At 43.1% G+C, this 25,064-nt stretch overlaps 1 protein-coding gene across 1 annotated transcript in view; it reads left to right on the forward strand.

Annotated features, from left to right (window-relative positions):
- Positions 1-25,064, forward strand: part of Gldc (glycine decarboxylase) — a 76,401-nt gene that overhangs the window by 21,666 nt on the left and 29,671 nt on the right. The window contains exons 4-15 of the mRNA XM_051199812.1: positions 4,054-4,218; positions 7,840-7,917; positions 9,175-9,322; positions 9,647-9,843; positions 11,631-11,727; positions 14,647-14,752; positions 15,463-15,602; positions 16,301-16,381; positions 19,312-19,409; positions 20,154-20,238; positions 20,406-20,447; positions 22,146-22,288. Of these exons, the coding sequence (XP_051055769.1) occupies positions 4,054-4,218; positions 7,840-7,917; positions 9,175-9,322; positions 9,647-9,843; positions 11,631-11,727; positions 14,647-14,752; positions 15,463-15,602; positions 16,301-16,381; positions 19,312-19,409; positions 20,154-20,238; positions 20,406-20,447; positions 22,146-22,288 (1,380 nt within the window). The remainder of the gene's footprint in view (positions 1-4,053; positions 4,219-7,839; positions 7,918-9,174; positions 9,323-9,646; positions 9,844-11,630; positions 11,728-14,646; positions 14,753-15,462; positions 15,603-16,300; positions 16,382-19,311; positions 19,410-20,153; positions 20,239-20,405; positions 20,448-22,145; positions 22,289-25,064) is intronic.

Raw genomic sequence — 25,064 nt, forward strand, 5'->3', positions numbered from 1 at the left:
ATCCTCCCAAGTTCTGTGATTTATTACAGCATGTGCCATCACACCTAGTTTTTACAGCATCTCATTATTTAGCTCTAGCTGGTCTGGAACTTGTTATGGGAATAGCAACTATTGCCTACCTTTGTTCAAGTACAACAGCTGTAGGTTAGGACTGCACATGCTTTTAATCAAAAAGAATATTTTACCCACGCCTTTAACCCCAGCACCCAGGAGGCAGAGGCAGGCAGATGTCTGTGAGTTCGAGGCCAGCCAGGTCTACAGATAAATTTAAGTTCCAGGATAGGTTCCAAAGCTACACAGAAATACTGTCTCAAAAAACCAAACCAAAAGAAAAAACAAACAAAACACATTTTTGTCATTTTAATAGCTTTTTTTTTAAACTTAGAAATTTTCATGTGTTTTTATGTATAGGCCTCATGTAGTTAGCTGCTAATCTTGACAATGTTTCCATCCCTGTTATCCCCTGTAAATCTGTTCCAGATAATAACTGTCTTGCCTCTTTTAAAAAAAAATTGGATTTAATGGTGGTGGTTCAGGCCTTCCTTTAATCCCAGCACTCTGTAGGCAGAGGCAGATGGATGTTGCATTCAAGGCCAGCCTGCATCTACAGAGTGAGTTCCAGGACAGCCCAACGCAAAAGAAGAAAAAAAAAAAATTAGATGTAGCTGGGTATGGTGGAGTATGTCTTTAATCTCAGCTCTGGTAATTTAATCTCTTGAGTTGGAGGCCAGCCTAGTCCACAGTAGACAGTTCCAGGCCATCCAGAACCACACAGTGAGACCCTTTCTGAAAACATGAAAACAAAAAGCAAACAAACAGAAAGAAAACTTGTTCATAGGATAATGTTAACTGAAGAAAAAAAAAAAAAAAAAAAAAAAAACAAACAAACAGGACCTCACCCAGACTACAACTCTGCTTCTTACAAGTGTAAATATGGTTAATATTGTGGAACAAAACTACAAAGGACACCTAAATGTTGATTGAGTTACCTTGAAGTTTGGGGGGTTTGGGATGCTTTTGCTTCTGCAACCCATTACAATAAACATGCTTAGCATGTTCACAAAAAAAAAGGTAATCCAGAATTGCTACACAGAGAAGTTGGTTAAGTTGCAGGGAAGGTCTTTGACATTTGGGACATGCGATAATAAGTTAAGCAATGGTTTTAGTGTGGGCACATAGTGCTCGCCTCTGCGGCACATACACCGACAATGGAATTACACGGAGAAAAGTGGCGCAGCCCCTCTACAGATGACACAGATTGGTGAAGCATTTCCTACTTTAAATGACATGGGCTTTGGCCTTTCTCACCGAACCTCTCTTGTTCAATAAAAAGCTCAGGTCGTTGGTCTGATAGGTTGGGGGAAAGAAAAAAGATCACCCAGAGGAAAATCACTGCTTACCTTTTGGTTCATTTGCTTGCTTTTATAAACTTGCAGAAATGAGATATGGCATATTTTGCTTTTTAGGGTCCTTTACTCCTTTTATTTGCTCGAGTTAATACTCTACTTTTAAAAATTAATATATTATGAGCATCGTCTCATGTCAGGAATATTTATAGCAGCGTTTTCAGTGACCACAAGCCTTGCGTGCACGTGGTTTAATTTGCCTCACCATTCCCCTTTCAACAGTCACATGGCTTGTTACTCGCTTTTTTCTACAGTGTTAATTGCCATGCTGAATTCTCTTGGATTATTTCTCTCTCCTAGTATATTCTATTCCTGAAAATATATTCAGCCTTTCCTTTTCATCAGTTGGGGCAGCCGGTATATGCACATATTCTTCTGGGTGTTTATATGTCTGACTACCTGGCTCAATCTCAAATGATGGCTCTGAACACAATGAAAGTGTCCTGTTGGGCAGTCAGTCTCAGCATACGGCAGGGACAGTGTCACATCTGTCTTCGTAATAGCAAGCTGTGTGTGATGGTCTTGTCTGGCTGGAGATCGCCACTGCCCCATTGTCTAGGCTTTTGTGTGACCTCCTTTCTCTCATGTTCCCTTTCAATTGCCTGCCCTATGTATTGTGTTGCATGAATCATTCATTCCAGTTCACCACACAGTTAGAATTTGCCTTTACAATTGTGAATCCAGGCTGTTGAGGGAATTAACAGAAGTAACAATGTGTTCTGAGTACACACACCATCAGTTGCACCATAAGAGATTCAGAAAGTTATTTCAAAGTGCTGATGTAGTACTATGTGCTAAGACTGTCTTAAAGATAAACCATGTTAAATAAAGCCAACATAATGATACTTTCAAAGCCTGCATATAATTACTAGGGCAGGATAAAAAAGAAAAGGATACAAAAGTCAAAGCCATAAATAGATTACTTGAAACCCTTTTGGTTTGGTGTCTTATTGCTGGGATAAGACACCCTGACCAAGGCAACTTATAGAAGAAAGAGTTTATTTGGGGGCTTAGAGTTCAAAGGGTGAGTCCATGACCCTCATAGTAGGTATGAGGTAGCAGGTAGGAAGGCAGGGATAGAGTTTGAGAGCCAGCTTATCATAAAAGACATGCAGATGCCCTGGGGAAATAGCTCTGTCAAGCATTTGCTGATGACCTGAGTTCAGATCCCTGGCACCCATGTAAAAGCAACCAATCCCTGTGCACAGGAAGAGGAAGTGTAAATGGATCCCTGGACCGCATGGCTGAGTGCTCCTCTCTCAAAAGATAACCCTGCACAGCAACCGAGGACACCCAACATTAACCTCTGATATCCTCACACACACACAACACACGGAATGCATGTGTATGATAAGATAATTAAAATAGTAATGTAACAAACTATAATACAGACAGCTAGGCCTGGTAGTGTATGCCTATAATCCTAGAACTTGAGACGCTGAGGAAGGAGAACCAGGGCCCATTTAAGGCCAGCCTGATCTACCGAGTGAGTGATGGATAGCCTGAGCTACATAGCAAGATCATGTGTCTAAAAACTAGTAAGACAAAAATGTCAGGGGGCTAAAGAGGAGGCTCAGTAGTTGAGCACGCACCACTCCTGCAGAGAACTCAGATTTGGTTGCCAGCACCCAATGGTGGTTCACAGTTATCTGTAACTCCAGTTCCAAGGGATTTGATAACATCTTCTGACCTCCATGGGCCCTAGGCACACATGTAGTGTTCATGCACACGTGCTGGCAAAGCATTCAGACATGTAAAATGAAGTAGGCAAATCTGGCAAAACAAAACAAAACAAAACAAAAAAAAAAAAAAAAAAAAACATGCAGAGGAAAAGTAAGCATTGGTTTTGCCCAAAGAATAATATTGTGTCTATGATAATTCTGTTCTTCCCCATAAAAACCCAAAGAAAACATGCCATTAATTGGCTTTTTATTGCAAAAGTAAGTTGGGGTAGATGATTCTTTTTGGCTCAGGGTTTCATCCATCCATCCATCCATCCATCCATTCATTCATCCATTCATGTGTTGGGGGTGGGAGCTGTGCTCCCTGGGGACTTGTGCCAGGGTGTGCACATGGAGGTAGGGCTACTTGCCAAGTCAGTTATCTCTTACCATTTGGGTCTCAAGGACCAAACTCAGGTTGTCAGGGTTAGTGGCAAACACCTTTCTTTACCTGCTGAGTTAGCAGCTGCCTGGGTTCATCACAGATGCTGGTCTGTCATCATTGGGGAGGTAACAGAGCAGTTTGTATCCTGGCAGCTAGGCCCCTGCCTCATCTTTCAATCCAATAGGCGTCCAACCTTTTGGATGGTGCGGCCCACTTCCAGGTAAGACTTTGTCTACATTCTGGCAGGGTCTTCTACCTCAGGCCAACCTTTCCAGCAGGGTCTTCTGCCTCAGGCCAACCTTTCTGGCAGGGTCTTCTACATCAGGTCAACCTTTCTGGAAGCTTTCACAGACACACTCAGAAGTGTACTTCATTGATTTTCTAAGCTATTTTAAGTCCAATCACATTCAGAATCTTACTGATCGACATGTTACATAATTCTCAGGAGATTTAGGCATTGCATTTGAAAACAAAAGAATTTCATGGGCTTTTCTGGATAGGAGAGGCACAGTTTGGACGTGGTCTTTTGTTTCCTTCCCAGGGTCACCCAGTACACCCCGTATCAGCCAGAGGTGTCTCAGGGGAGGTTGGAGAGTTTACTCAACTACCAGACCATGGTTTCTGACATCACAGGTTTGGACATGGCCAACGCCTCCCTGCTGGATGAGGCAACCGCGGCTGCAGAGGCGATGCAACTGTGCCACAGGTGAGAGGCTCAGGGGGAGAGTCCCTCCAGGAGAAGGGCATCTCCTGGTACCCAGCATCTTAAACTGTGGGGTTTCATAGATTTGCCCCCCCCCACCAAAAGCAACAGTAAAAAAAAATTTTTTTCTGAATGTGGGGCAACCAAAAATTAAAATAAAACAGCAGTGAATCTGAGGTATTTCTGGAAGAACTTGCCTCATCTGACTTCATTGCAGCCTTGGGCCTCTACACATGACACACATGTACACTTTGTACCTCACATGCCTTCATGGCACACACCACCGGCAGATGCTACATCTCAGCAAAGGTTCAGGTTTAATTACAGGAGTGGGGTTTTGTTTTTGGTTTTGTTTGTTTGATTTTGGTCAGGCCTCAGGCACCCTAGGCTGGCTGTGTAGCTGGGGATGACCTTGAACTCCTGATTCCCCTGCCTCCACCTTCCGAGTGCCGCAGTGCTTTTTACTGTACGTAGGAAGTCTTCTGCTCTCACAGAACCATGATAGCTCCATTATAAAAGGCAAAGTCTTCATGTTTTCCTGCCGCAATTCCTCAGCGTGTACGTGCTAAGTTAGCATACCTGTGTTAGAATGCTTGACTTCAAAATCTGCTGTTTCATTTGCTGATGAATGTCAGAACAAATTGTGAGAAGGATGTTGGCTTGGGGTAAAGACGGGATTTGAAACAATTTCTGAATGGCTCCAGATGTATTATATGGCCATATTGTATTATATTTATATCAAGAGATGCTTTAGTTTTGACAGTCATAAGATCACAGTGGCCATCAACGTAAGGAACACTGAAGATGCTCCACATTTTCCATAACCAAATACTCAGCCAACACGTAATTCTTTAAGTGAAAAGAAGCATGTCTCCCTCATTAATGTGCAGATTGTTTATTGTCTTTTATTCCCCCACACCTATTCAGGTGCATATAAACCCAGGGCCTTGAGTGTGCTCTGACACTCAGTTGTGTTCCTAGTCCTAGGTTTGTTTTGAGGTCCTGAGGTCTTGGGATCTTCCAGCCCTCACCTCTCAGTTCTTCTATTTCAGCTGTTAGCCTCTCCGCTTGCCTTTGTTTCCATTTTCACAATGTATTTTGAACACCTTGTTCTTGGCTTAGCTTTCTGGAATAGGACTTTGGGTTTTTCTTTGTTTTACACGCATGTGTTTGTGCATGTGTGCATACATGTGTGTGTGCCTTTGTGTGTATGTGTGTGCCACATGTATACGGGTGCTACAGAAGTCGGAAAGTGTCAGATCCCCTTAGAAGCCACCCAATGTGGTTTGGGAAACTGAACTTGGGTCCTCTGGAAGAGCAGCAAGTGCTCTTAATCACCGAGCCATCTCTCCAGCCTTTGCATTTTTTGTGTCTGTGGCATGGAAGTACCGTGATTATTTAACCTCACATCTGCTATTGCACACTGAGTTCAATTTCATCATTTTCCATTATTAAAAATATACCATGTGCATCCCTAAAATGAAGCTTTCCCGGAAATTCTAATTATTTCCTGAGGATCCATTTCCAGAAGTTACTGGGTCACAGGACACAGCGAACAATCACTCCCATATATGTGGGGCTGTGGGGTGCAGGCAGGTATAGACTCACTAGGTATGAAAATCCCTGTGGTAAAGCCTGCCTGGGCCCTTCTGCTTCCTCAGCAGCAATGAGGGTAAGTTCAGTTTCCTCGTGAAAGTCACACAGGCACACAGGATAGCCATTTACATATCTTCTTGGGTAATATTCTCAGCTTTTTAATGATTTTTTAAGAATTTTGTTCTCTCCTTCGAAATCTTAAAATTGTTTTTTTTATCTTTTCAGGCAGGATCTCATAGTTCAGGCTGGCCTGGAACTCACTGTATATCGAGGATGATCTTGAACTTCTGATGTTCTTGTTTTCGTATTCTAAGTGATGGAGTTACAGACACTCATCACCACACCCAGTTTATGTCACGCTGAGGATTGAACCCAGGGTCTCAATCATGCTAGGCAAGCACTCTACCAACTAAGCCACATCCCAGCTACAGGGATGGCTCTTATCTCACACTCACGGAAGTGAAAGTGTTTGTTCTTTGCTTACTTGATTGTTTGGGCTGAGGGTTTCCTGTCTGCTCTGCGTGGCTTATGTGAGCAGCTTTGCAGTGATGGGCTACTCTACCTCTGTAAATGCTTGTTTCTTCCCTCCTTTCTCCTTGGGTCTGCATTTAGATTATCTTGGTAAAGCAGCCTGCAGAGTTTAAGTCTGTGTGCTTTTCACCTTTAGAAGTCATTGTAAAGACTCTGGTCATTGAGTCCCTACTAACATTTTTCTCCAATTCTCCATTTAAACTGTGGGGAATGTTTCACACTAGGTAATTATGTCTTTTTAAAGATCTCCAACTTGATGTAGTTGTATACACTATAATGCTAGCTCTCAGGAGGCTACAGTAGGAGGCTTGCTATGAGTTCAAGGCCAGCCTAGGCTGAGATCCCAAACAAAACAAAATAAGAAATAAAACGAATTATATGTAATTACTAAAGTAATACCTGTATTTAATGAAAAAAAAATCTATCAAACTGAGTGGAATATAATTCAAAGTAAAACATGCTATTTTCTAGTTCAAGCCTACAAAGGAACCATTGTGTATCTACTGGGAAATTAACAGTGTAGCATGACACACACGTGGATACACTCCATGCCCCCTTTTCTTTGTCCAGGTGCGCATTTGGTACCTGAGTTGTTGTAGTTTTACACTGGGGAATCTCCCAGCCCCGGCCCCTTAGAGCCCACCCAGCTCAGTTGGAGGTCTTCTGGTGTACATCCCGCCTCAGTCCTTCTCCCTGGTGTTGGTGAGGACATTTGGCTTAGATAGTCTTTAAGTGTTCCTCTTCCTTAAATTATTTTTTACGTGTGTGTGTGTGCACACACGCGTGCGCGCGTGCGGTCTTGTGTATGTGTGCATGTGCACTAAGTGTGCACTGAGGCTAGAAGGCAGTTTGTGTGCACACTCTCTGGCCGAAGGTAGGCGGCAATCTCTGGAAGAAGTCAGGACTCAGAGTCTGTCCTGTATGCCCATCCGAGACTCTTGGCTGAAGTAGGCCATGTGTCAATGAAATTCTAAGATGTATTACTTTAGAAGCCTTTTTGGAAGTCATTTCAACCTTCTCTTATATCTAATATTTGCCCCTTTTATCATGCTGTAGATTTTTTTTCTTTTAACTGAATTGATTTGTTAAATTGTGTTGGGACAGGGTTGAATTTCAGTGGGTTGCAGTCGGGAACCACCAGTCATTAATCGCTCAGTTCTTTTTATGATATTCTTAGATTTTCCCTCACTGCTTACCCTTCTTAGAAACTCTGATTTTAGTACCGGGAAAGTGGCTTAGTTGGTAGACAACTTGGCCTGGATTAATCCTCAGCACTCCCTGTACTAGGCTTAGTGGCACACACCTTCGATCTTATCTCAGCGCTGTGGAGGCAGGAGGACCAGAAGTTTAATAGAGTTAGAGGACTGGCTGGGATACCCAAGACCCTGTCTCAAAAAAGAAAACACAAAAAACAAAACCAAAAACAAAACAAAACCCTGATATTTGGAAACTCCTTGGGAAATGTTCAAATTTGAATGTGTTTTTTCTTTTCAACAGATACAACAAGAGGAAGAAATTTTTTGTTGATCCTCGCTGCCATCCACAGACAATAGCTGTTGTCCAGACTCGAGCCAAGTAATTGATTTAATTTGTGTTTCGAACCAAGAGTGATATCACATGACCTCTACCTCATCTGTCTCCCCCACTTCCAGTCTGATGGGAGGTGAACCGGCTTTACACTGCATTTGCCAAGTTTTTTTTTTTCCTCCCTACTTTCCTCCACGGATGTCTCTGCTAAGTGTCTTGCCAGTTCTGAGGGACAAATGTGTGTTGAGTTCAGTTGCCTTTGCACTGTAGTAAGTCACCATGCTATCTGTTATCTTTTCGTAAAATTTAAAATAGTAAAATCAGCTTGGGGCAAGAGGATTTCAAGTCTGAGGCAAAATGAGCCATGTAGTATAAACCTGTCCCAAATAGTTGTTAGGGCTATAGCTTGGTAGTAGGGTACTGGCCTCAAGTGGGTGAGTCCCTGGGTTCAATCCCTGGTACCACAAGAAGGAGCTGACTCCCAGTGGATAAATACATAAAGAAAAAAAAAAATGTAATGAAGTAACTTCAGCAGTGTTTTTGGACAGTTGGAAAAACAGAATTCACACACAACTGCTATGATTCCATGTGTCCTTCTTGCAAATGTAGTTACTAAGGAATCCACACAACACCCCCAGCTCAGCCACCACTGTATCTGCTTTCTGCTTTGGAAATTCGGGGCATCCTTCTGCCCCACACCACGCTTCAGAAGGGACTTTGAGTCATTGTTAGAGAGTTTTAGGAATGGTAAGGACGTCCTTCCTATCATCGGGATGTTTTTCATCTATCATAGCTGACCTGGAGTAAATGTCACGGTGATGGCTCCGTTGCTGTAGGTATTGGGTCTTTAGCTCTAGGAGGTGATAATTCTCCTCAGAGTAGGTTGGGGAGCTGAGGAGAGGGGAGTGGGGAGGGCAGAAGAAAGGGATAGAGCTGAGTGGAGTGAGGCATACATGTGAGTTGTTGTGGAACACTGTTACCAAGGAGGAGGCCAAGTCTGAGATGGGGTGGGGCTGGGAGTGAGGCTGGAAAGCACAGGAAATGAATACAGTCTCACTGCAAACAAGCTGGTGCTAATTGCATTTTCTGGACAAGAGATGGCTTGGCTGGCCTGGCGAGCCTAACAGCCTGAGTTCTGTCTCTAGAACCCGTAGTAGAAAGAGAGCTTACTCTCCAAAGTTGTTGCCTTCTGACCTCTACACACGTTTGCACACGTGAGCATCTGCACTCAGAAATGCATCACACATATCACACACACACACATACACACAAATAAAGAAAACAAATTTTCCCTTGTACTTACAGATATAGGGGGGTGCTTGTCGAGCTGAAGTTACCCCATGAAATGGATTTCAGTGGCAAAGATGTCAGTGGGGTGCTATTCCAGTACCCAGACACTGAGGGGAAGGTGGAGGACTTCACGGAACTTGTAGAAAGAGCCCATCAGACTGGGGTAGGTAAGCCCCTTGTTGAAGCCCAGGAAGGTATGTTCCAGTTTTCATATCTATCCACTTTTTGGTGTATTTTAATTTCTTTACAATTACCACATGGGATGGTGAAATTCTCTTGCCCTAACTCCTTCCTCTTCATTAATGTCATTCACTAATTTCTGGTGCTCGGTGGCATCCAGTAAACGTTTGTCACACAAATGCACAAGCAAATGGAATTCCCAGAATTCCTCCCTCCCCGCCAGTGTGCGTGCAGTAGACATAACTCCCGTGGCCTCACGACTCAGGAGAAGGTAATAACCTTGACCTCTTCTCCATTTCCTCTCCAGAGCCTGACCTGCTGTGCCACCGACCTTTTAGCTCTGTGTATTTTGAGGCCACCTGGAGAGTTTGGAGTGGACATTGCCCTGGGCAACTCCCAGAGATTTGGGGTGCCACTGGGCTATGGGGGACCACACGCTGCCTTTTTTGCTGTCAGGGAAAGCCTGGTGAGGATGATGCCTGGAAGGATGGTGGGGGTGACAAGGTAAAGTTTTACACCCCTTATGCTGATTATGATCTTCCCTGTTCTTTTTGTTGTTATTAAAGATTCATTATCATCTCGTGTGTGTGTGTGTGTGTGTGTGTCTGTGTGTGTCTGTGTGTGTGGGTGTGTGTATGTGAGAGAGAGAGACCATATGGCATGTGTGCCTAAGTGTCCAAGGAGATCCAAAGAAGGCATCGGATGATATGGAATGTGCTTTTGTATGCTACGAATATGTGTTGCTTTTATTGATTGATAAATAAAGCTGTTTTGACCAATGGACCAATGGCCAGGCAGAATCTAGCTTGTCGGAAATTCAAACAGAGATTCAGAGAGAAAGAAGGCAGAGTCAGGGAGCTGCCATAGAAGTAAGATGCCGGAATATTACTGGTGAGCCACAGCCATATGGTGATACACAGATTAGTAAATATGGGTTAATTTAATTGTGAAAGCTAGTCAGCAATGTGACTGAGCCTTTGGCCAAATTGTAGTTAATTTTAAGCCTCAGAATGACTATTTAATAAGTGGCTGTGGGGAGCAGGGGGCCGGAGAGAAACTGGGCTAGGGTCCCCTGCTGATGGAGCTATAGGCAGTTGTGAACTGTTCAGTGTGGGTGCTAGGAAACAACTCAGGTCCTCTAGGATGAGCGGCAAGTGCTCGACAGCTGAGCAACCTCTCCAGCCCCTCTCCACTCCCTGATCTTTCCCTCTGATTTCTCTCTAAATTTAACTAGCCCATGCAAGGAGATTAAAGACCACACAAATTTAGAAGAGGGAATCCATCTGGGTGTGCACTGGTACTTCCACACACCGTAATTCAGACATTATGAAAAAGTGTGCATCCTCTGTAAGGCATGAGTATAGTCATGTGATAGAGGCCTGGGGAGACCTACATCGTGTAAGTGCTTTGTGCCTAACCAGTTTCTTAAGTATCTCATTGTGGAAGGAAGAACTCACTTATGCAAATTGCCTTTTATACACACTCACACATGCACACACACACACACACACACACACACACTCTAAAAACAAGTGCAGGGAGGAATTAAAAACACAATCTCAGTGTGATCCAATCAGTTTCTGGAGGTTCCTGCCATGTGGCTCTGATTCTCCATGGCTTCTCTTTGATGGTGCTTCCTTCCTAGGTTAAGATTTGTACTGAGGAAATCTCAATTTTATCATAGTCCCCGAAATTATCCATTTATCCATTCATCCATCCATCCATCCATCCATACATACATACATACATCTTAATCTATCATATCTATGTCTATCTATCATTTAATATCTATATCTATCTTTTTTATCTATCATCTGTCTACATCTATCTCTGTATCTATGTGTTACGTTAAAGAGGGGAAGTCTTTATGCAGTAAGTAGTGAGCCTTTTTTTCTTTTCTGTTTTCCTTGTAAGCATTCAGTCTCTTCAAACCTCCAGTGGAGAAATTGTTTTCCTAGTTTATCACCCTTTCCCCTCTATCAGCCATGTAGATTGAGTGACATGCACCATGGTCCCATCACCCTGTTAGACAAGGTAATTCCTAGGAAATTTCCTTTCACTGTTCCAGGCTTTATTGTATGCCTCAGTGCCTCAAAGTTCAAAATGAAAACCTATATATAGGTCTATTGAGAAAAAGGACATTTGGGAGTTTTGTTTTTTTTTTTTTTAATGAAGTTGCACTTACACCCATCTACTGAACTGAATCCTCTTCAGCTTTGAGAGCAAGCCCATCTAGGACAATCCTGGTGCTGAGATTATCTGTGCTGACTGGATGTGTTGTCTTGATCCAGGGATGCCACTGGGAAAGAAGTGTATCGCCTTGCTCTTCAGACCAGAGAACAACACATTCGGAGAGACAAAGCCACTAGCAACATCTGCACAGCTCAGGTAAGTGTCATATCTAACCTGACTGCTGCATGATGGGAGAATCTCCCTCATTCTCTCATTTCCTCACTCATTCTCCACTTGCTGAACCATGTGGTACACTGGAGATGGGAGATCTTATTGGCAGGGAAGCCTGGTCTTCTGTCTTACTGCTATCCTATGTCGCATACATTCATTTCATCGTTTTTAACAAAACAGTATAAAGTACAACATTGGGACCAGTGAGATGGCTCAGGTTAAGAGTGCTTGCTGTTCCTCTAGAGGATCCAACTCGGGTTCCCAGAACCCATGTGCGGTGGCTGACAGCTGCCTGAAACTCCAGTTCCAGTGGATCCAAAGCCCTCTTCCGGTCTCTGAGCACAAGCATTCACAAAGACCCACATGCGCATACAAAACTCCTACAGATAAATGTAAATAAATCTTATTAAAGACATTAGAATGCATGCACGTGAGCTGTGTGTGTGTGTGTGTGTGTGTGTGTGTGTGTGTGTGTGTGTGTGTAGATGCATGTGTGCCATGGCACACTTGTGAAGGTCAGAGGACAACTTGCATGAATCTCCCCTTGCACCGGAGAATCTGGAAGTCAGACTCAGGTCGTTAGACTTGCACGATAGTTCTCTTAGCTACTGAGCCATCTCACTGGCTTCAGAGTTTGAAAATCATTTTCCAAGTATACTGGCCTGTCCACAACGAGCAAAGTTATGTGGATGCTTCATCTTCACCTCCTTTAGTTTATCTATAGCTCATGTCATCATTTTTCTGTATATTTTCCAGTCGTTATGAAAATGGTATTCACACACACACACGCACACACACTTGGCTATAGTCTGTCTTCCCCAATTTTTGTCTTTTTGTTTTGCTGACTGTCTAGTTTTTCATTTCATTGTTCCTTTTCCTGACTTGTTCTGTGATGGTTCATAGTATTCCAGTGTCGGTGCAAGCTTGCATTGATCTTCTGCTAAGACATAGCTGACCTCTTCTGAGCTTTCCCCTTTGTGATATCTTTGAGGATTGTCTACTGCTTCTACCAACTGTTGCTTGTTTTTAGTCCTGCATTTTCCCAATTAGCATGAGGCGGTCCACCCTGAACTTCTCTTAGATTTGCATCATTGATGGAGCATGGCTTTTTTTTTTTTTTTAAATCTCTGAAAGTATCTTTCTATAAACGTGTGGCCTAACCAATACAAAAATTCTCACCATTTTTGTGCCCCACCCCTTTCTTTGAAACGGGGTCTCATGTATCTCAAGGGGAGCCTCAAAACCACTATCTAACTAAGAATACTCTTAAATTTCTGATCCATCCAGCCTCTAGAATTTGGGAGGTAGAGGTAGGGTGATCATGATCTCAAGACCAGATAACAGATTTATTTTCAATATATAAAATGATGTGTATGTGTGTATGCTTTATAAAAGGCAAGAGAATGTTTAAGCAAAGCATAGACAAAGACAGGCAGACATCAGAGGATTGGAGCTGGAACAATGAATATCCACTCTCATCAGAATGTGTTTGTATGAGCAAAACTTTTCTGTTGTTTTTTAAAATGTCTCCCAGAAAGTCAGACATGCTGAAATTTCTGCAGTAAGGAGACTGAGGCAGGAGGATTCTGAGTTCAGGGACAACCTGAGTCATACAGCAGGATCCTGTTAACAATTGTAAAGAGTAGCAGAGGTGGCAATGGCTCAGTGGGTAGTGGTCCTTGCACACAGGTCTCATGACCCAAACACCATCCATATAACTCAGAGTAGCCGGAGACGATTGCCTTCCAAGAGTTGTTTTCTTGTTTCCATGTGCTTGTTCTCTCCCTCCCTCCCTCTCTCACACACAAATGGATAAATATAAAGGTGTGCAGGTCAATCTTTTTAATACAGAGCCTACCAGGTGTGGCTGCACATGCTTTTAATTCCAGGATTCAGAAGGCAGAAGTTGGCAGATTTTTGTGAGTTTGAGGCCAGCCTGGTCTATCTACATAGTGAGTTCTAGCACAGCCAGGGTTACATAAACAAACAAAACAAAACAGAACAAAATAAATAAATAAAAATAAACAAATGACAAGGCCTGGAGAGACGACTCTGTGTTAAGATTCCCTATTGCTCCTGCAGAAGACCTGGGTTCAGTTCTCAGCATCTACGTGGTGGCTCACAGCTGTCTGTAACTTCAGTTCCAGAGGATCCTAACCTCCATAGGCTCCGGAATACATGCAGTGCACATACATGCACCTAGGCACACACATACATACACTATTAAATGAATGACTATTTCTGAATGACATTTTTACATATATTCAATCTGTATGAGTGTGGGCACACACATGCCATGACACTTGTGCAGAGGTCAGGGGACACCCCCTGGTGTCAGGTGTTGCACTTCTGCGTCTGTCTTTATGTGGGTTCTGGGGGGGATCTGGACACAGGCCCTTTCCCCTTCCCTTTGGGTTAAGTGCTTTACCGCTTGAGCTCCACTGATCTGTTGATAACACAAGTTCAGTGTCTCATGCTTTAGCCTCAGAAGAATTGCTTTCTTGGAGTTTTCGAGTGTTTGAAAATTGCTCATGTTTTGATTCTTGAAGAAGTGGTGAATTGGGCATAAAATCCCCAGATCTCACTTTTTCCCCACTGGGGTCTTTACTGCTCCGCTGTCTTCTAACAGTGTAGATAGCAGCCTGCAGGCCCCGTGTGATTGGCGTGGCCCCGTTGTACCAGTGAGACCTCTTTATAAGGGTTAGTATGATGACTACAGTGCCATTTTCCCTCAGGCTGTAGAAATGGTCCTTGATTGTCATAGAGAATGCAGGATATTAAATCACTTTGGCTCGGTTTCCTTCCTTTTGGACATGCTGAGTCAGTCACTCCTCCCTCCCACCACCTGTCTCCCAACACGATGCTGCACATTGTTGATACCGTAAACGTTCTTTCTTGTTTCAGGCCCTCCTGGCCAACATGGCTGCCATGTTTGCCATTTACCATGGTTCCCATGGGCTGAAGCACATCGCTAAAAGGGTTCATAATGCCACTCTGATTTTGTCTGAAGGTGAGTCAGTTATGTTTCCAGCATAACAAGATTGTGTGTGAACTAAGTGTGTGAAGACTTGGGGTGTGTCCTACACTGAATACAATTAAAGGTCAGATAAGAAAGAGGACAGTATTTTCAATGTCTGTAACAGTATGGCAGACTTGTTTTAGATAGGCTCTCACTGGGTACCAAACAGGCCTTGAACTCATAGTCATACCTCTGTCTCCCGAGTACTGGGACAAAAGGTGTGAGTCACTACACTTGGTGAGTGTTGATATTTGTAATAGATGAACATTTTTATGAAAAAAAATGAGCAAGAGTTATTATACAATTTAGAAGTGAATAAACATACAAATAAATGACCAGTGGACCCATATAATTTCAACCTGATTATGAATCCAGGAACTATTTTATCTTTTTGTTGTATTCTTGACAAAGTGTAGTGTCCATCCTCAAACTTACGATATAGCTGAATATAACCTTGAACTCATAATCTCCCGCCTGTGCCTTCCAAGTGATGAGATTACAGACATGCACACTGTTTTATTATTTTTAATTTTTAGTTTTAGTATGGTTCTGGGGATGAATGAAGCTCAGGACCCTGTGTTCTACCAATGAGTCAGGAAAAGCCTACATTGGGGATCAGCTCTTGATGCCTGTGGTGTTAGTGTTTGTTCTGCTCAGAGCTCTGGAAGAGATGAGTGTATTTATTCCCTGTCTTGTTCTAGGTCTCAAGCGAGCGGGACACCACCTCCAGCATGACTTGTTCTTTGACACTTTGAAGGTTCAGTGTGGCTGTTCTGTGAAGGAGGTATTGGGCAGAGCAGCTCAGAGGCAAATCAACTTTCGACTCTTTGAAGATGGCACAGTAAGTCAGATACTTAGTGTTTTTACCAGTTCTTTATGCTTCCATGGAGTCTCTATTTTTGTTTAACAAACATTGGGATGTGGTGTTTTGTTTTGTTTGTTTTTTGACAGGGTTTCTCTCTGTAGCTTTGAAGCCTTTCTTGGAACTAGCTCTGTAGACCAGGCTAGCCTCGAACTCACAGAGATCTGCCTGCCTCTGCCTTCTGAGTGCTGGGACTAAAAGTGTGTGCCACCACTGCTGGGCTGGAGTCTATTTTTTGTAGGTTTTTAATTTCAAACTTGTATTGTGACTTTTTCAAAGAAGAATAAATTGTCCTCAGCTTTTCTCGACTGTTTTGTGTGTGTGTGTGTGTGTGTGTGTGTGTGTGTGTGTGTGTGTGTGTGCAGTTCTAAGCTCTAAGTTAGATAAATAACAAAGAGGATGAAAGCATAAAAAAGCTTACCACATTTAGTTCCTGTGGGAGTATCTCAAGTCATTAGACTTAGTGTCCATAGGTGACTTGCCAAACTCCAAAGCTTGTCAAGTAGGAGACTATTCTAGTCACTTTTCGTTAAAGATCAGTGTGGTCCTAGCAATACCCTGGTGTTCCAGAGTGGATGAGAAGTTTGGCCAGAACCTTCTCGTGCTTTGGTGTCCTGTGTTCCCACAGTGACCTGGGGTTTGGAGCTGACGATTTCCGTTTGATTTTGTCTCTGTAGCTTGGCATTTCTTTGGATGAAACAGTCACCGAGAAGGATCTGGATGATTTGCTGTGGATCTTTGGCTGTGAATCATCTGCAGTAAGTCTTCACAATGATTATTAGGTTTGGTGTCAGGGATGACTCTGCTCTGTGGGCCTGAGTATGAGTGAGAACAGGCTCAAGTGTGGCAATGGCTGGCCTGCTGTTCAAATTATGGCACTGCCCCTTTTCCTCTGCGACTGCTGATAGGTAAAAGTCACTGTTTACAGACCCTTGCCAGGCCAGTGCATCCAGGTTAGGTGGATTATTAGTGATACGCACCCTGACTTCAAAGATTTGTGGCATTGTATTCTGGGAAATTTATTACATTCACTCATTTATTGAGTAATTTTCAAGGATGGAATATGTACCAGGTATCATGCTATGCCCTGTGGTTATGATGGCAAATTGGACATGATTCCTGCTTCCACTAAGTGTCTAGACCAGGGAGGAGCCAGACACATAATCCCAGCATGGTCTGTGAGGAAACTGAGCAGAATGGGTCAGTTTCTCACTGGGGCTTGGATCCGTTTCCTCTATACTAAGATCTGAAACGTGAGGGTGAGTTGTTATACACTAAGATGGTGTGATAGAAGAGGAGGACGGTACATTCAGATGTCCCCTCTGTCCTGGGGAAGCATCTATAAAGGCCAGGAGGAGAGAGAGTCAGTCCCGCAACAATGAAGCCCTTCTGTGTGGCCGAGTGGGTTTCCATAGCAGTGAACTGTCAGGGAATCAGGGATGAGCAAGGCGTGGGGTTACCCTTCCAGGATTGAAATGAAAGAGAAGTCGGTGGCTCCCTAGACCTCTGGTAAGACCTACCCAGAGCACTCTACACACTTTGCCCATGGCCTGTTGCATGGACATGACTTTAGTGGATATCTGTTGAATGAGTCAATGAAAGGGAGCTTTTATAATAGAAGCTGAAATAACGTCCAGAGTGCTGAGTTGTCTGGACTCTTTTGAGAACATTAGTCAGTTCCACATACCGATTATAAACTCCCAAGAAGCTTCACAATGCTCCCCCAGTGTTGAATTTCATTCATTAAATAGGACCAAGTAAACTCCTTCCCCCATACAAGCTGACCTGATTTTCCTTAAGGTTATTGATCTGTATGCATTTGAGGGATGTTTCTATCAGTCCAAGACCCAAGGAAAGTGTGTTTCCATTTATTTGCTTTTTGTTGCTGTCATAGCACACCGACCAAAAGCAACTTAGGGGCAGGAAAGGTGCAGTACATCATGGAAGGAAGTCAGGGCAGGAACTCAGGTGGAGACCATGAAGGAATGTTGCTTACTGGCTTGATTTCTCACACAATTCGTGCCATCTTACTCAGTGTAGGAACATTCATAGTTTGCCAGACCCTTCCTTATCCATCCTTAACCAAGAAAGTGCCCCACAGACTTGCTTACAGGCCAATCTGCTGGAGGCAATTTCTTAGTTGAGATTCCCTCTTCCCAGGTGACTTTAGTTTGGATCCTATTAGCAGAGAGAGGGAAGGGGAGCTGGCCAACCACTGACTTAGATGATCTAGATAGAATATCCTTATGATTTGCATTAATTTTCTCCCCTTATTTGAGCAGCTTCTTGGCTCTCTGGCTAATATCACTGATGGACAGATGTTTTTATTATTATTATTATTATTATTACTGCCTATTTATTTCATTACACTAGTGAATAAACTCAGGACCACACACACACTAGACAAGTGAGGACTTGACTATTGAGCCATGTCCCTTAATTTACAGATCTTGGTTACTGTTCTTTTGGTGGAGAACTTATCTGGTCCTGAGCTACACTCACAACTCAACCCACAACTCAAGTGTTCTTATTATTTATTTTAATTTGTTGTTGTTGTTGAGACAAGGTCTAGTGTTGCCAAACACCGAACAACTTCATTTTCTAGGTTTACTTCTTTTTATTTTACATGTATGAGTGATTTGCCTCCATGAATATATGTGGTTGCAAGAGGGTGTCAGAGAGTTGTGAGCCACCACGTGGGTGCTGGGAACTGAACCTGGGTACTCTGGAAAAACCAACTAGTGCTCTTAACCACTGAGCCATCCCTCCCTCTTCGTCAAGACTGATCTGTCAATCTTCCTGCCTCTACCTCCCACTAGGGTTATGGGTATGTGCCACACACCCAATTTGTGCTGTCCTGTGGAGAAAATGCAGATCTCATGCGTACTTCAGAAGCCTTCTACCAATGTAACTACAAACTCAGCCCCTCAACTGTTTTTAATGTTAATGTACACGTCTGTAACATTCTCCGTGACCTTCACAGCAGCAGAGAGATGAGCTAAAGAAATCACTTTGATGCAACACAACTGAGCTACTGCCAGTCTGGTTCAAACTTTGGGAGTCTGACCCCAGTGGTTTGTTTTCGTCATATTTAAACACAGCATGATTTGATGAAAATTCTGGTGATGATTAACCCAATGCCAGCTATACAACAAAGCTCATATGAAACCACATCGAGACTCTTTGTGAAGTCCGTTAAGATTGTTTTTAGAGTTTGACTGAGAAAAACTGATTTGTTTATGATTGGTTGAGAAAAACAAATTCACAGTAAGGATCTAGAAGATGGTCCAGTGCTGGAAAAGTCTCCAGTCATGAAGATATTGAAGATAGTGCACGAAAGTCCTTGTTAAGGGCGGACATAGTGGCACAATGTACACTTTTAGTCCCAACACTTGGGAGGCAGAAGCAGTTGGACCTCTGTGAGTTCAGGGATAGCCTATTTACATAGCACGTTCTAAGCTAGCCAAGACTACCTATGTAGTCCTGTCTCAAACAAATAATAACAAAGAACAAGAAACTATTGCTAAATCATGGGCCCTGTATATCTGTGCCTTTATTTTCTTCCAAGTGTTCAACTAGTTTGGCTTTTAAATGAATGTCTTGATACATTTTTGTTTTAATTTTTTAATCTAGCCTGGAAGCTTCCAGCCTTGCCCCTGTCCTTCAGTTTCCATGGTCTCTTTTCTAGGAATTGGTAGCTGAACATATGGGAGAGGAGTGGAGAGGTATCCTAGGGTCTGCACTCAAGAGAACCAGCCCATTCCTCACACATCAGGTGTTCAACAGGTTTGTGTGGCTTTGTGAACTCTGCATTTTGTGTTCAGGCAGTGAACCCCGGGGCATGGGAGGGTCTTGCTTCTGATGCCACTGATGAGAGGTCCTGGGTTATTGCCAATCAGCCAGGCTCGCTAGTATATCCATGCTAGACAGGACCCATCCCCAATGTGAGTCAAACATCCCTTGTCTTCTGGCAGCACACTGCTGGGGAGGAGAATTTGCATATGTACTTGCTAGGCTGAAGTTTACCTCAGGGACTGTCCTCTTCCCAGGGTTCCTCATTCTTGTGAAGTATTCATCTAATTAATCCTTAGTAATAAAAAAAATCGGGAGTCAAATATCAGGGTAAAAACCTGAAAGAGCAGAGATGCAGAGAACAGCCACCAGTCACCTCCTACCTCTTCTGTTACTCCATCCCAACAGGGCTGAGATCCTCTCTCTGTCCTGCCTTACTACTTCCTGTCTTCTCTCTGTCTACAGTCCTCCAAACTTCTATGGTTAATTTAGATCAGCTAATGGCTAGCTCCACCCTCTGACTCCAAGCAAGCTTTATTTGTTAAAACACAATCAGAATATCACACAATTCTTAAAGGTAGCGTCTTGTGTCAGGTGTGCTCTGAGATCCACTAGAGTCTCTGCCCTTCCCTGTGACATTCAATTAGCACATCTTTGGAGTTAGGACTCAGTTCTTATTTAGTGTGAGGATTAGCACGACTAATTCAATGGCTCTGACCTTGTGTTTTATGTTCACAGCTATCACTCAGAAACCAATCTGGTCCGGTATATGAAGAAACTAGAGAACAAAGACATTTCCCTTGTCCACAGCATGATTCCTTTGGTAGCTGTTTGTGGCCTTTCTTCTAACTTCAGCCCCATCCGATTCCTTCCTGCATGATATCTAATACAATGTGCAAGGGCAGAAGCAATACCTTTCGGGGAGGGGGGGAGGGTTGGTAGGCTGTAGAAAATCATTAATGTGATGCTTCTTGGATCTTCTTCTTCAAGGGATCCTGCACCATGAAGCTCAATAGTTCTTCGGAACTCACAGTAAGTAGGGGTTGTCTACGAAGTGGGTCCTTAGCGGAAGATTTCCAGTTGTTCAGAAGTAGATGAGAAAACCCTACCTGGATGGTGACTATGTGCTCTAATGATCCTTTGCTTTGCCATTTTGCAATCATGGCAGAGGCCCTGATATTTCCCATAGCTTAATCAGTTAAAGTTATGGGTAAAGCACTCAGGAGGCAGAGGCAGACAGATCTCTCTGAGTTGAGGGCCAATCTGGTCTGAAAATTGAGCTTCAGGACAGAGAAGCTCTGCCTCAAAAAACAAAACAACAAGAACACAATTTGTGGATAAAATGTATTCTTATTGTCAAAATTTTAACTTAGGATAGTTGTAAAGCCTTCTCTATAAGCAATTGTCACAGCTCAGGGTCCCGAATACCTACGTCTACAAACATGTCTACTATGCCCAGCTAAGTAAGATTATTGTCACTGTTATTCTACAGTTTTTGTGTATACATGCACACACATGCCTCAGTGCATTACACTTTTGTTTAGTGTGTGTTGTGTGTGTGTACTTGCACACACGTGCCACAGTGCATTACACTTTTGTTTAGTGTGTGTACATGCACATGCATGCTGTAGTGCATTACACTTTTGTTTAGTGTGTGTTGTGTGTGTGTACTTGCACACACGTGCCACAGTGCATTACACTTTTGTTTAGTGTGTGTACACGCACATGCACACTGCAGTACACAGTGATTCTCTTCTTCCACTCGTGGGTCCCAGGGATCAGTCAGGTCATCAGGCAACTTTATCACTGCATCATCTTGCCAACTGTAAAATTAATTTTTCTTTTAAATTAAAATAGGTAGCTAGTTTCTGTGTTTGTTTTTGTTTGTTTTTTCTAAATCTGGGCTTTTTAAAACTCCCATTTTTATCAGTTTGCAGTCAGCCTCAGAGGTAGACTTAAGAATGCTAACTTGGGCTGGAGGTTGGCTCAGTGATGGAACACTTGCCAGGCATCCATGAACTCTGGTTTCCTTCTTAGTTACAAACAACAGAGGTGGGGGGGGGGGGGAAATTAAAGGTCTAAAGTAAACTTTTGGCAGTCACATGTCTATACTCCTAGCACTTGGAAAGCAAAGGCAGGACCTTCAGTTCACATGTCAAAAACCAAACAGAAAAATAAAAATAAGCCTCTTTCTAGAAATCTATTCACAAGAGTGAGATTTGAGGTTTAAATTCATTCTCTGTGTCAACAGAAATTTGATTGGCATGGTGTTGTGAGAGATGCTCATCTTTACAAGGCCAAGATTGTTTCAACAGTTAACATATTCCTTTTTTTTATTGGGATTACAAGGAACTGATCTTGGATTGTATCAGGAAGAGTCTTTCCTATTTGTATTTCTGTTCATGGCTGGTTCTGTTCAGTGAAAACAAAATATGCATGCATGCATGCATGCATGCACATGTAATAGTTGGGTTAAACTTACTGCTTTGTCGATGTAAGTCTGTTCTGGGACCTTTCTGCTCCTGGATAGGTACAATAGTGTTTCTGTGTGAGTTTTCTTCGTGGCTTTCATGTCCCACTTGTACAGTGTAGAATGCTTATTCTAAGGGCCTTGACAGCCCCTGGCCGCTTGGTGCCATTCTTGGTGTCGGCATATTGTCGTCATCATCATTAAAACCATTGCTACTTTTAGAGTACATACATGCTTATGTTCCTCTTCTTGCTCTTCAGCCCATCACGTGGAAAGAATTTGCAAACATCCACCCCTTTGTGCCTCTGGACCAAGCCCAGGGATACCAGCAGCTTTTCCAAGAGCTTGAGAAAGACCTGTGTGAGCTCACAGGCTATGACCAAGTCTCTTTTCAGCCTAACAGGTAAGGGGCTTTGATTTCTCTTTCTAGCAGCTATGTAACACCCACCTCCAAAAAGCCAATTGTCATTTCTATGTGTCCTGTTTTTGTCATTTATTACCATGTATCTTTCTGACTTGACTGGGTGCTTACTCTTCAATTGGGAGGTTGTGGCCAGAAGTCCAAGGTGGCCTCATTTGCATAGCTGGAAATTTGATGATCATTTGTTGTCTGGGCCTTGGTTTTTCCACCATATGAACCTCTCCCTGCTGTTGCTTGGGTTTCTTTAGACCTCTCTAAAGAATAAACTCAGTTCGAAGGAGAATGTTCCAGGTGAAACCATGCAAAATTACAAACATTTCAGGCCCAGCCTCCCAAGTTACACAGGATGCTCTGAAAATGAAACATGGTGCTTCAGTTTAGATGTTTTTATTTTGTATCAGAACTATCCACAGAAGCTGTTGGTGAGCATAATAACCATAAATTTTGACATGAAAACTTGGCTTAATACAACAAAGTCAACACTGGTCTTTCTGCTTCCTTGGGACATTTAGATGCTAATGCAAAAATGTTGAGAAGTTTGTCTGCTGGGCATGGTGGCACATACCTGTAATCATAGCATTCAAGAGGCACAGGTTGTTGGTGTTCTGTGAGTTCAAGGCCAGCACGGCTCTATGTAGTGACTCACAGACCTGTGAAGGCTACACAGTGTTTTCTATACTGTTGGTTTGTTTAATCCCTGTTTTCCCATTTATTTCCTTAAAGTATAAACTTAGGGCACATTTATAGCTTGGCTGAGAAAAGTCTCATAATATATATTTTTTAAACAATCTCATTTTACACACCAGTCCCAGTTCCCTCTCCCTCCTGTCCTGTCATTCCCCCCACAATCTCCCCATCTCACCCCCCATCCACTCCTCAAAGAGGGTGAGGTCTCCCATGGGGAATCCTCAAAGTCTGTCACACCATTTGGGGCAGGGCCTAGGCCCTCCCCCCTGTATCTAGGTTGAGAGTATCCTTCCATAGGGAATGGACTTCAAAAAGCCTGATCATGCACTAGAGATAAATATTGGTTCCACCAGCAGCCCCATAGACTGCCCAAGAACCCCAGCTGACACCCATATTCAGGGGACCTAGTTGTTGTCAGTCTGGAGTCAGTGAGCTCCCATTTATTCAGGTCAGCTGTTTCTATGGGTTTCCCCAACATGGTCTTGACCCCTTTGCTCATCACTCCTCCCTCTCTGCAACTGGATTCCAGGAGTTCGTCTAAGTGTTTAGCTGTGGGTGTCTGCTTCTGCTTCTACTTCTGCTTCCATCAGCTACTGGATGAAGGCTCTATGTAGTCATCAATCCCATTATAGGGGAAGAACATTAAAGGTAGCTTCTCCACTATTGCTTAGATTCTTATTTGGGGCCATTCTTGTGGATTCCTGGACATTTCCCTAGTGCCAGGTTTCTCGTTAAGCCCATAATGGCTCCCTCTGTCAAGGTATCTCTTTCCTTGTTCTCCCTCTCTGTCCTTCCCCCATGTTCTCTCTACCCCCTCCCCTTCTCCCCTTTTCTGTCTCTCCCCTCTCCCCATGCTCCCAATTTACTCAGGTTATCTTGTTCCTTTTCTCTTCTCTGGAGTTCGTGTATGTCTCTTAGGGTCCTCCTTGTTTCCTAACTTCTCTGGGGTTATGGAATGTAGGCTGGTTATCCTTTGCTCTATGTCTAATATCCACTTATGAGTAAGTACATACCATGTTGGGTTACCTCATCCAGGATGGTTTCTTCTAGTTCCATCCATTTGTCTGTAAATTTCAAGATGTCTTTTTTTTTAAACTGCTGAGTAGTACTCCATTGTGTATATGTACCATGTTTTTTTTTTATCTGTTCTTCAGTTGAGAGTCATTTAGGTTGCTTCCAGGTTCTGGTTTTTATAAATAGTGTTGCTCTTAATATAGCTGGACAGATGGCCTTGTGATATGAGTGTGCATCCTTTGGATATATGCCCATCCTTTGGATATATTTGTATTGATGGGTCTTGCCTTTCCATTTCCTATTGAGCCCAGCATAGCTTGCTTCAACTTGTTCCCAGGACTCTTTTTTGCCATTCTTAAAATCACTCCATAGCACACAACAAAAACACTCTAGAAACCTTTGGTTCAGAATCATAATACAATGCTTAAGGCAAAAGAAAACACAGAGTGTATCTCCCGGGGACACAAAGTGAAAGACAAGCTGAATTATTGTCAGTATATTTGGCTTCTGATGTTGAGGAAGTTGCTATGCTGGCTAGTTTTACATCAACTTGACATAAGGTATAGTCATCAACAGAGGAGGAAACTTCTATTAAGAAAATGCCTCCATAAGATCAGGCTACAGGTAAGCCAGGAAGGTATTTCCTTAATTAGTGATAGATGGGGGAAGGCTGAGCCCTTTATGGGTAGGGCTACTTCTGGGCTTGGGGGTTCTGGGATCTATAAGAAAGCAGGCTGAGCAAGCTATGAGGAATAAGCCAGTAAGCAGCACCTCTCCATGGCCTCTGCATCAGCTCTGCCTCCACATTCCTACCCTATCTGAGTTTCCTCTAATGATGAACAGTGTCTTGAAAGTGTAAGCCAAACAAATCCTTCCCTCCCCAGTTTGTTTTTGGTTGTGGTGTTTCATTATAACAGTAACCCTAAGACGTTGCTTTTCAAAAATGGAAGTGCAAATGGGTTGGGAGATGGCTCAGTGAGTTGAAGAGCCTGTTGAGCAAGTCTGAGGCAATGGTAACTACCCAGTGAGATGTGAGGCAGAGGCCTCAGAATCTGTC

Source organism: Phodopus roborovskii, unplaced genomic scaffold, assembly GCF_943737965.1.
Source record: "Phodopus roborovskii unplaced genomic scaffold, PHOROB, whole genome shotgun sequence".
In the NCBI taxonomy this organism is placed as follows: domain Eukaryota; kingdom Metazoa; phylum Chordata; class Mammalia; order Rodentia; family Cricetidae; genus Phodopus; species Phodopus roborovskii.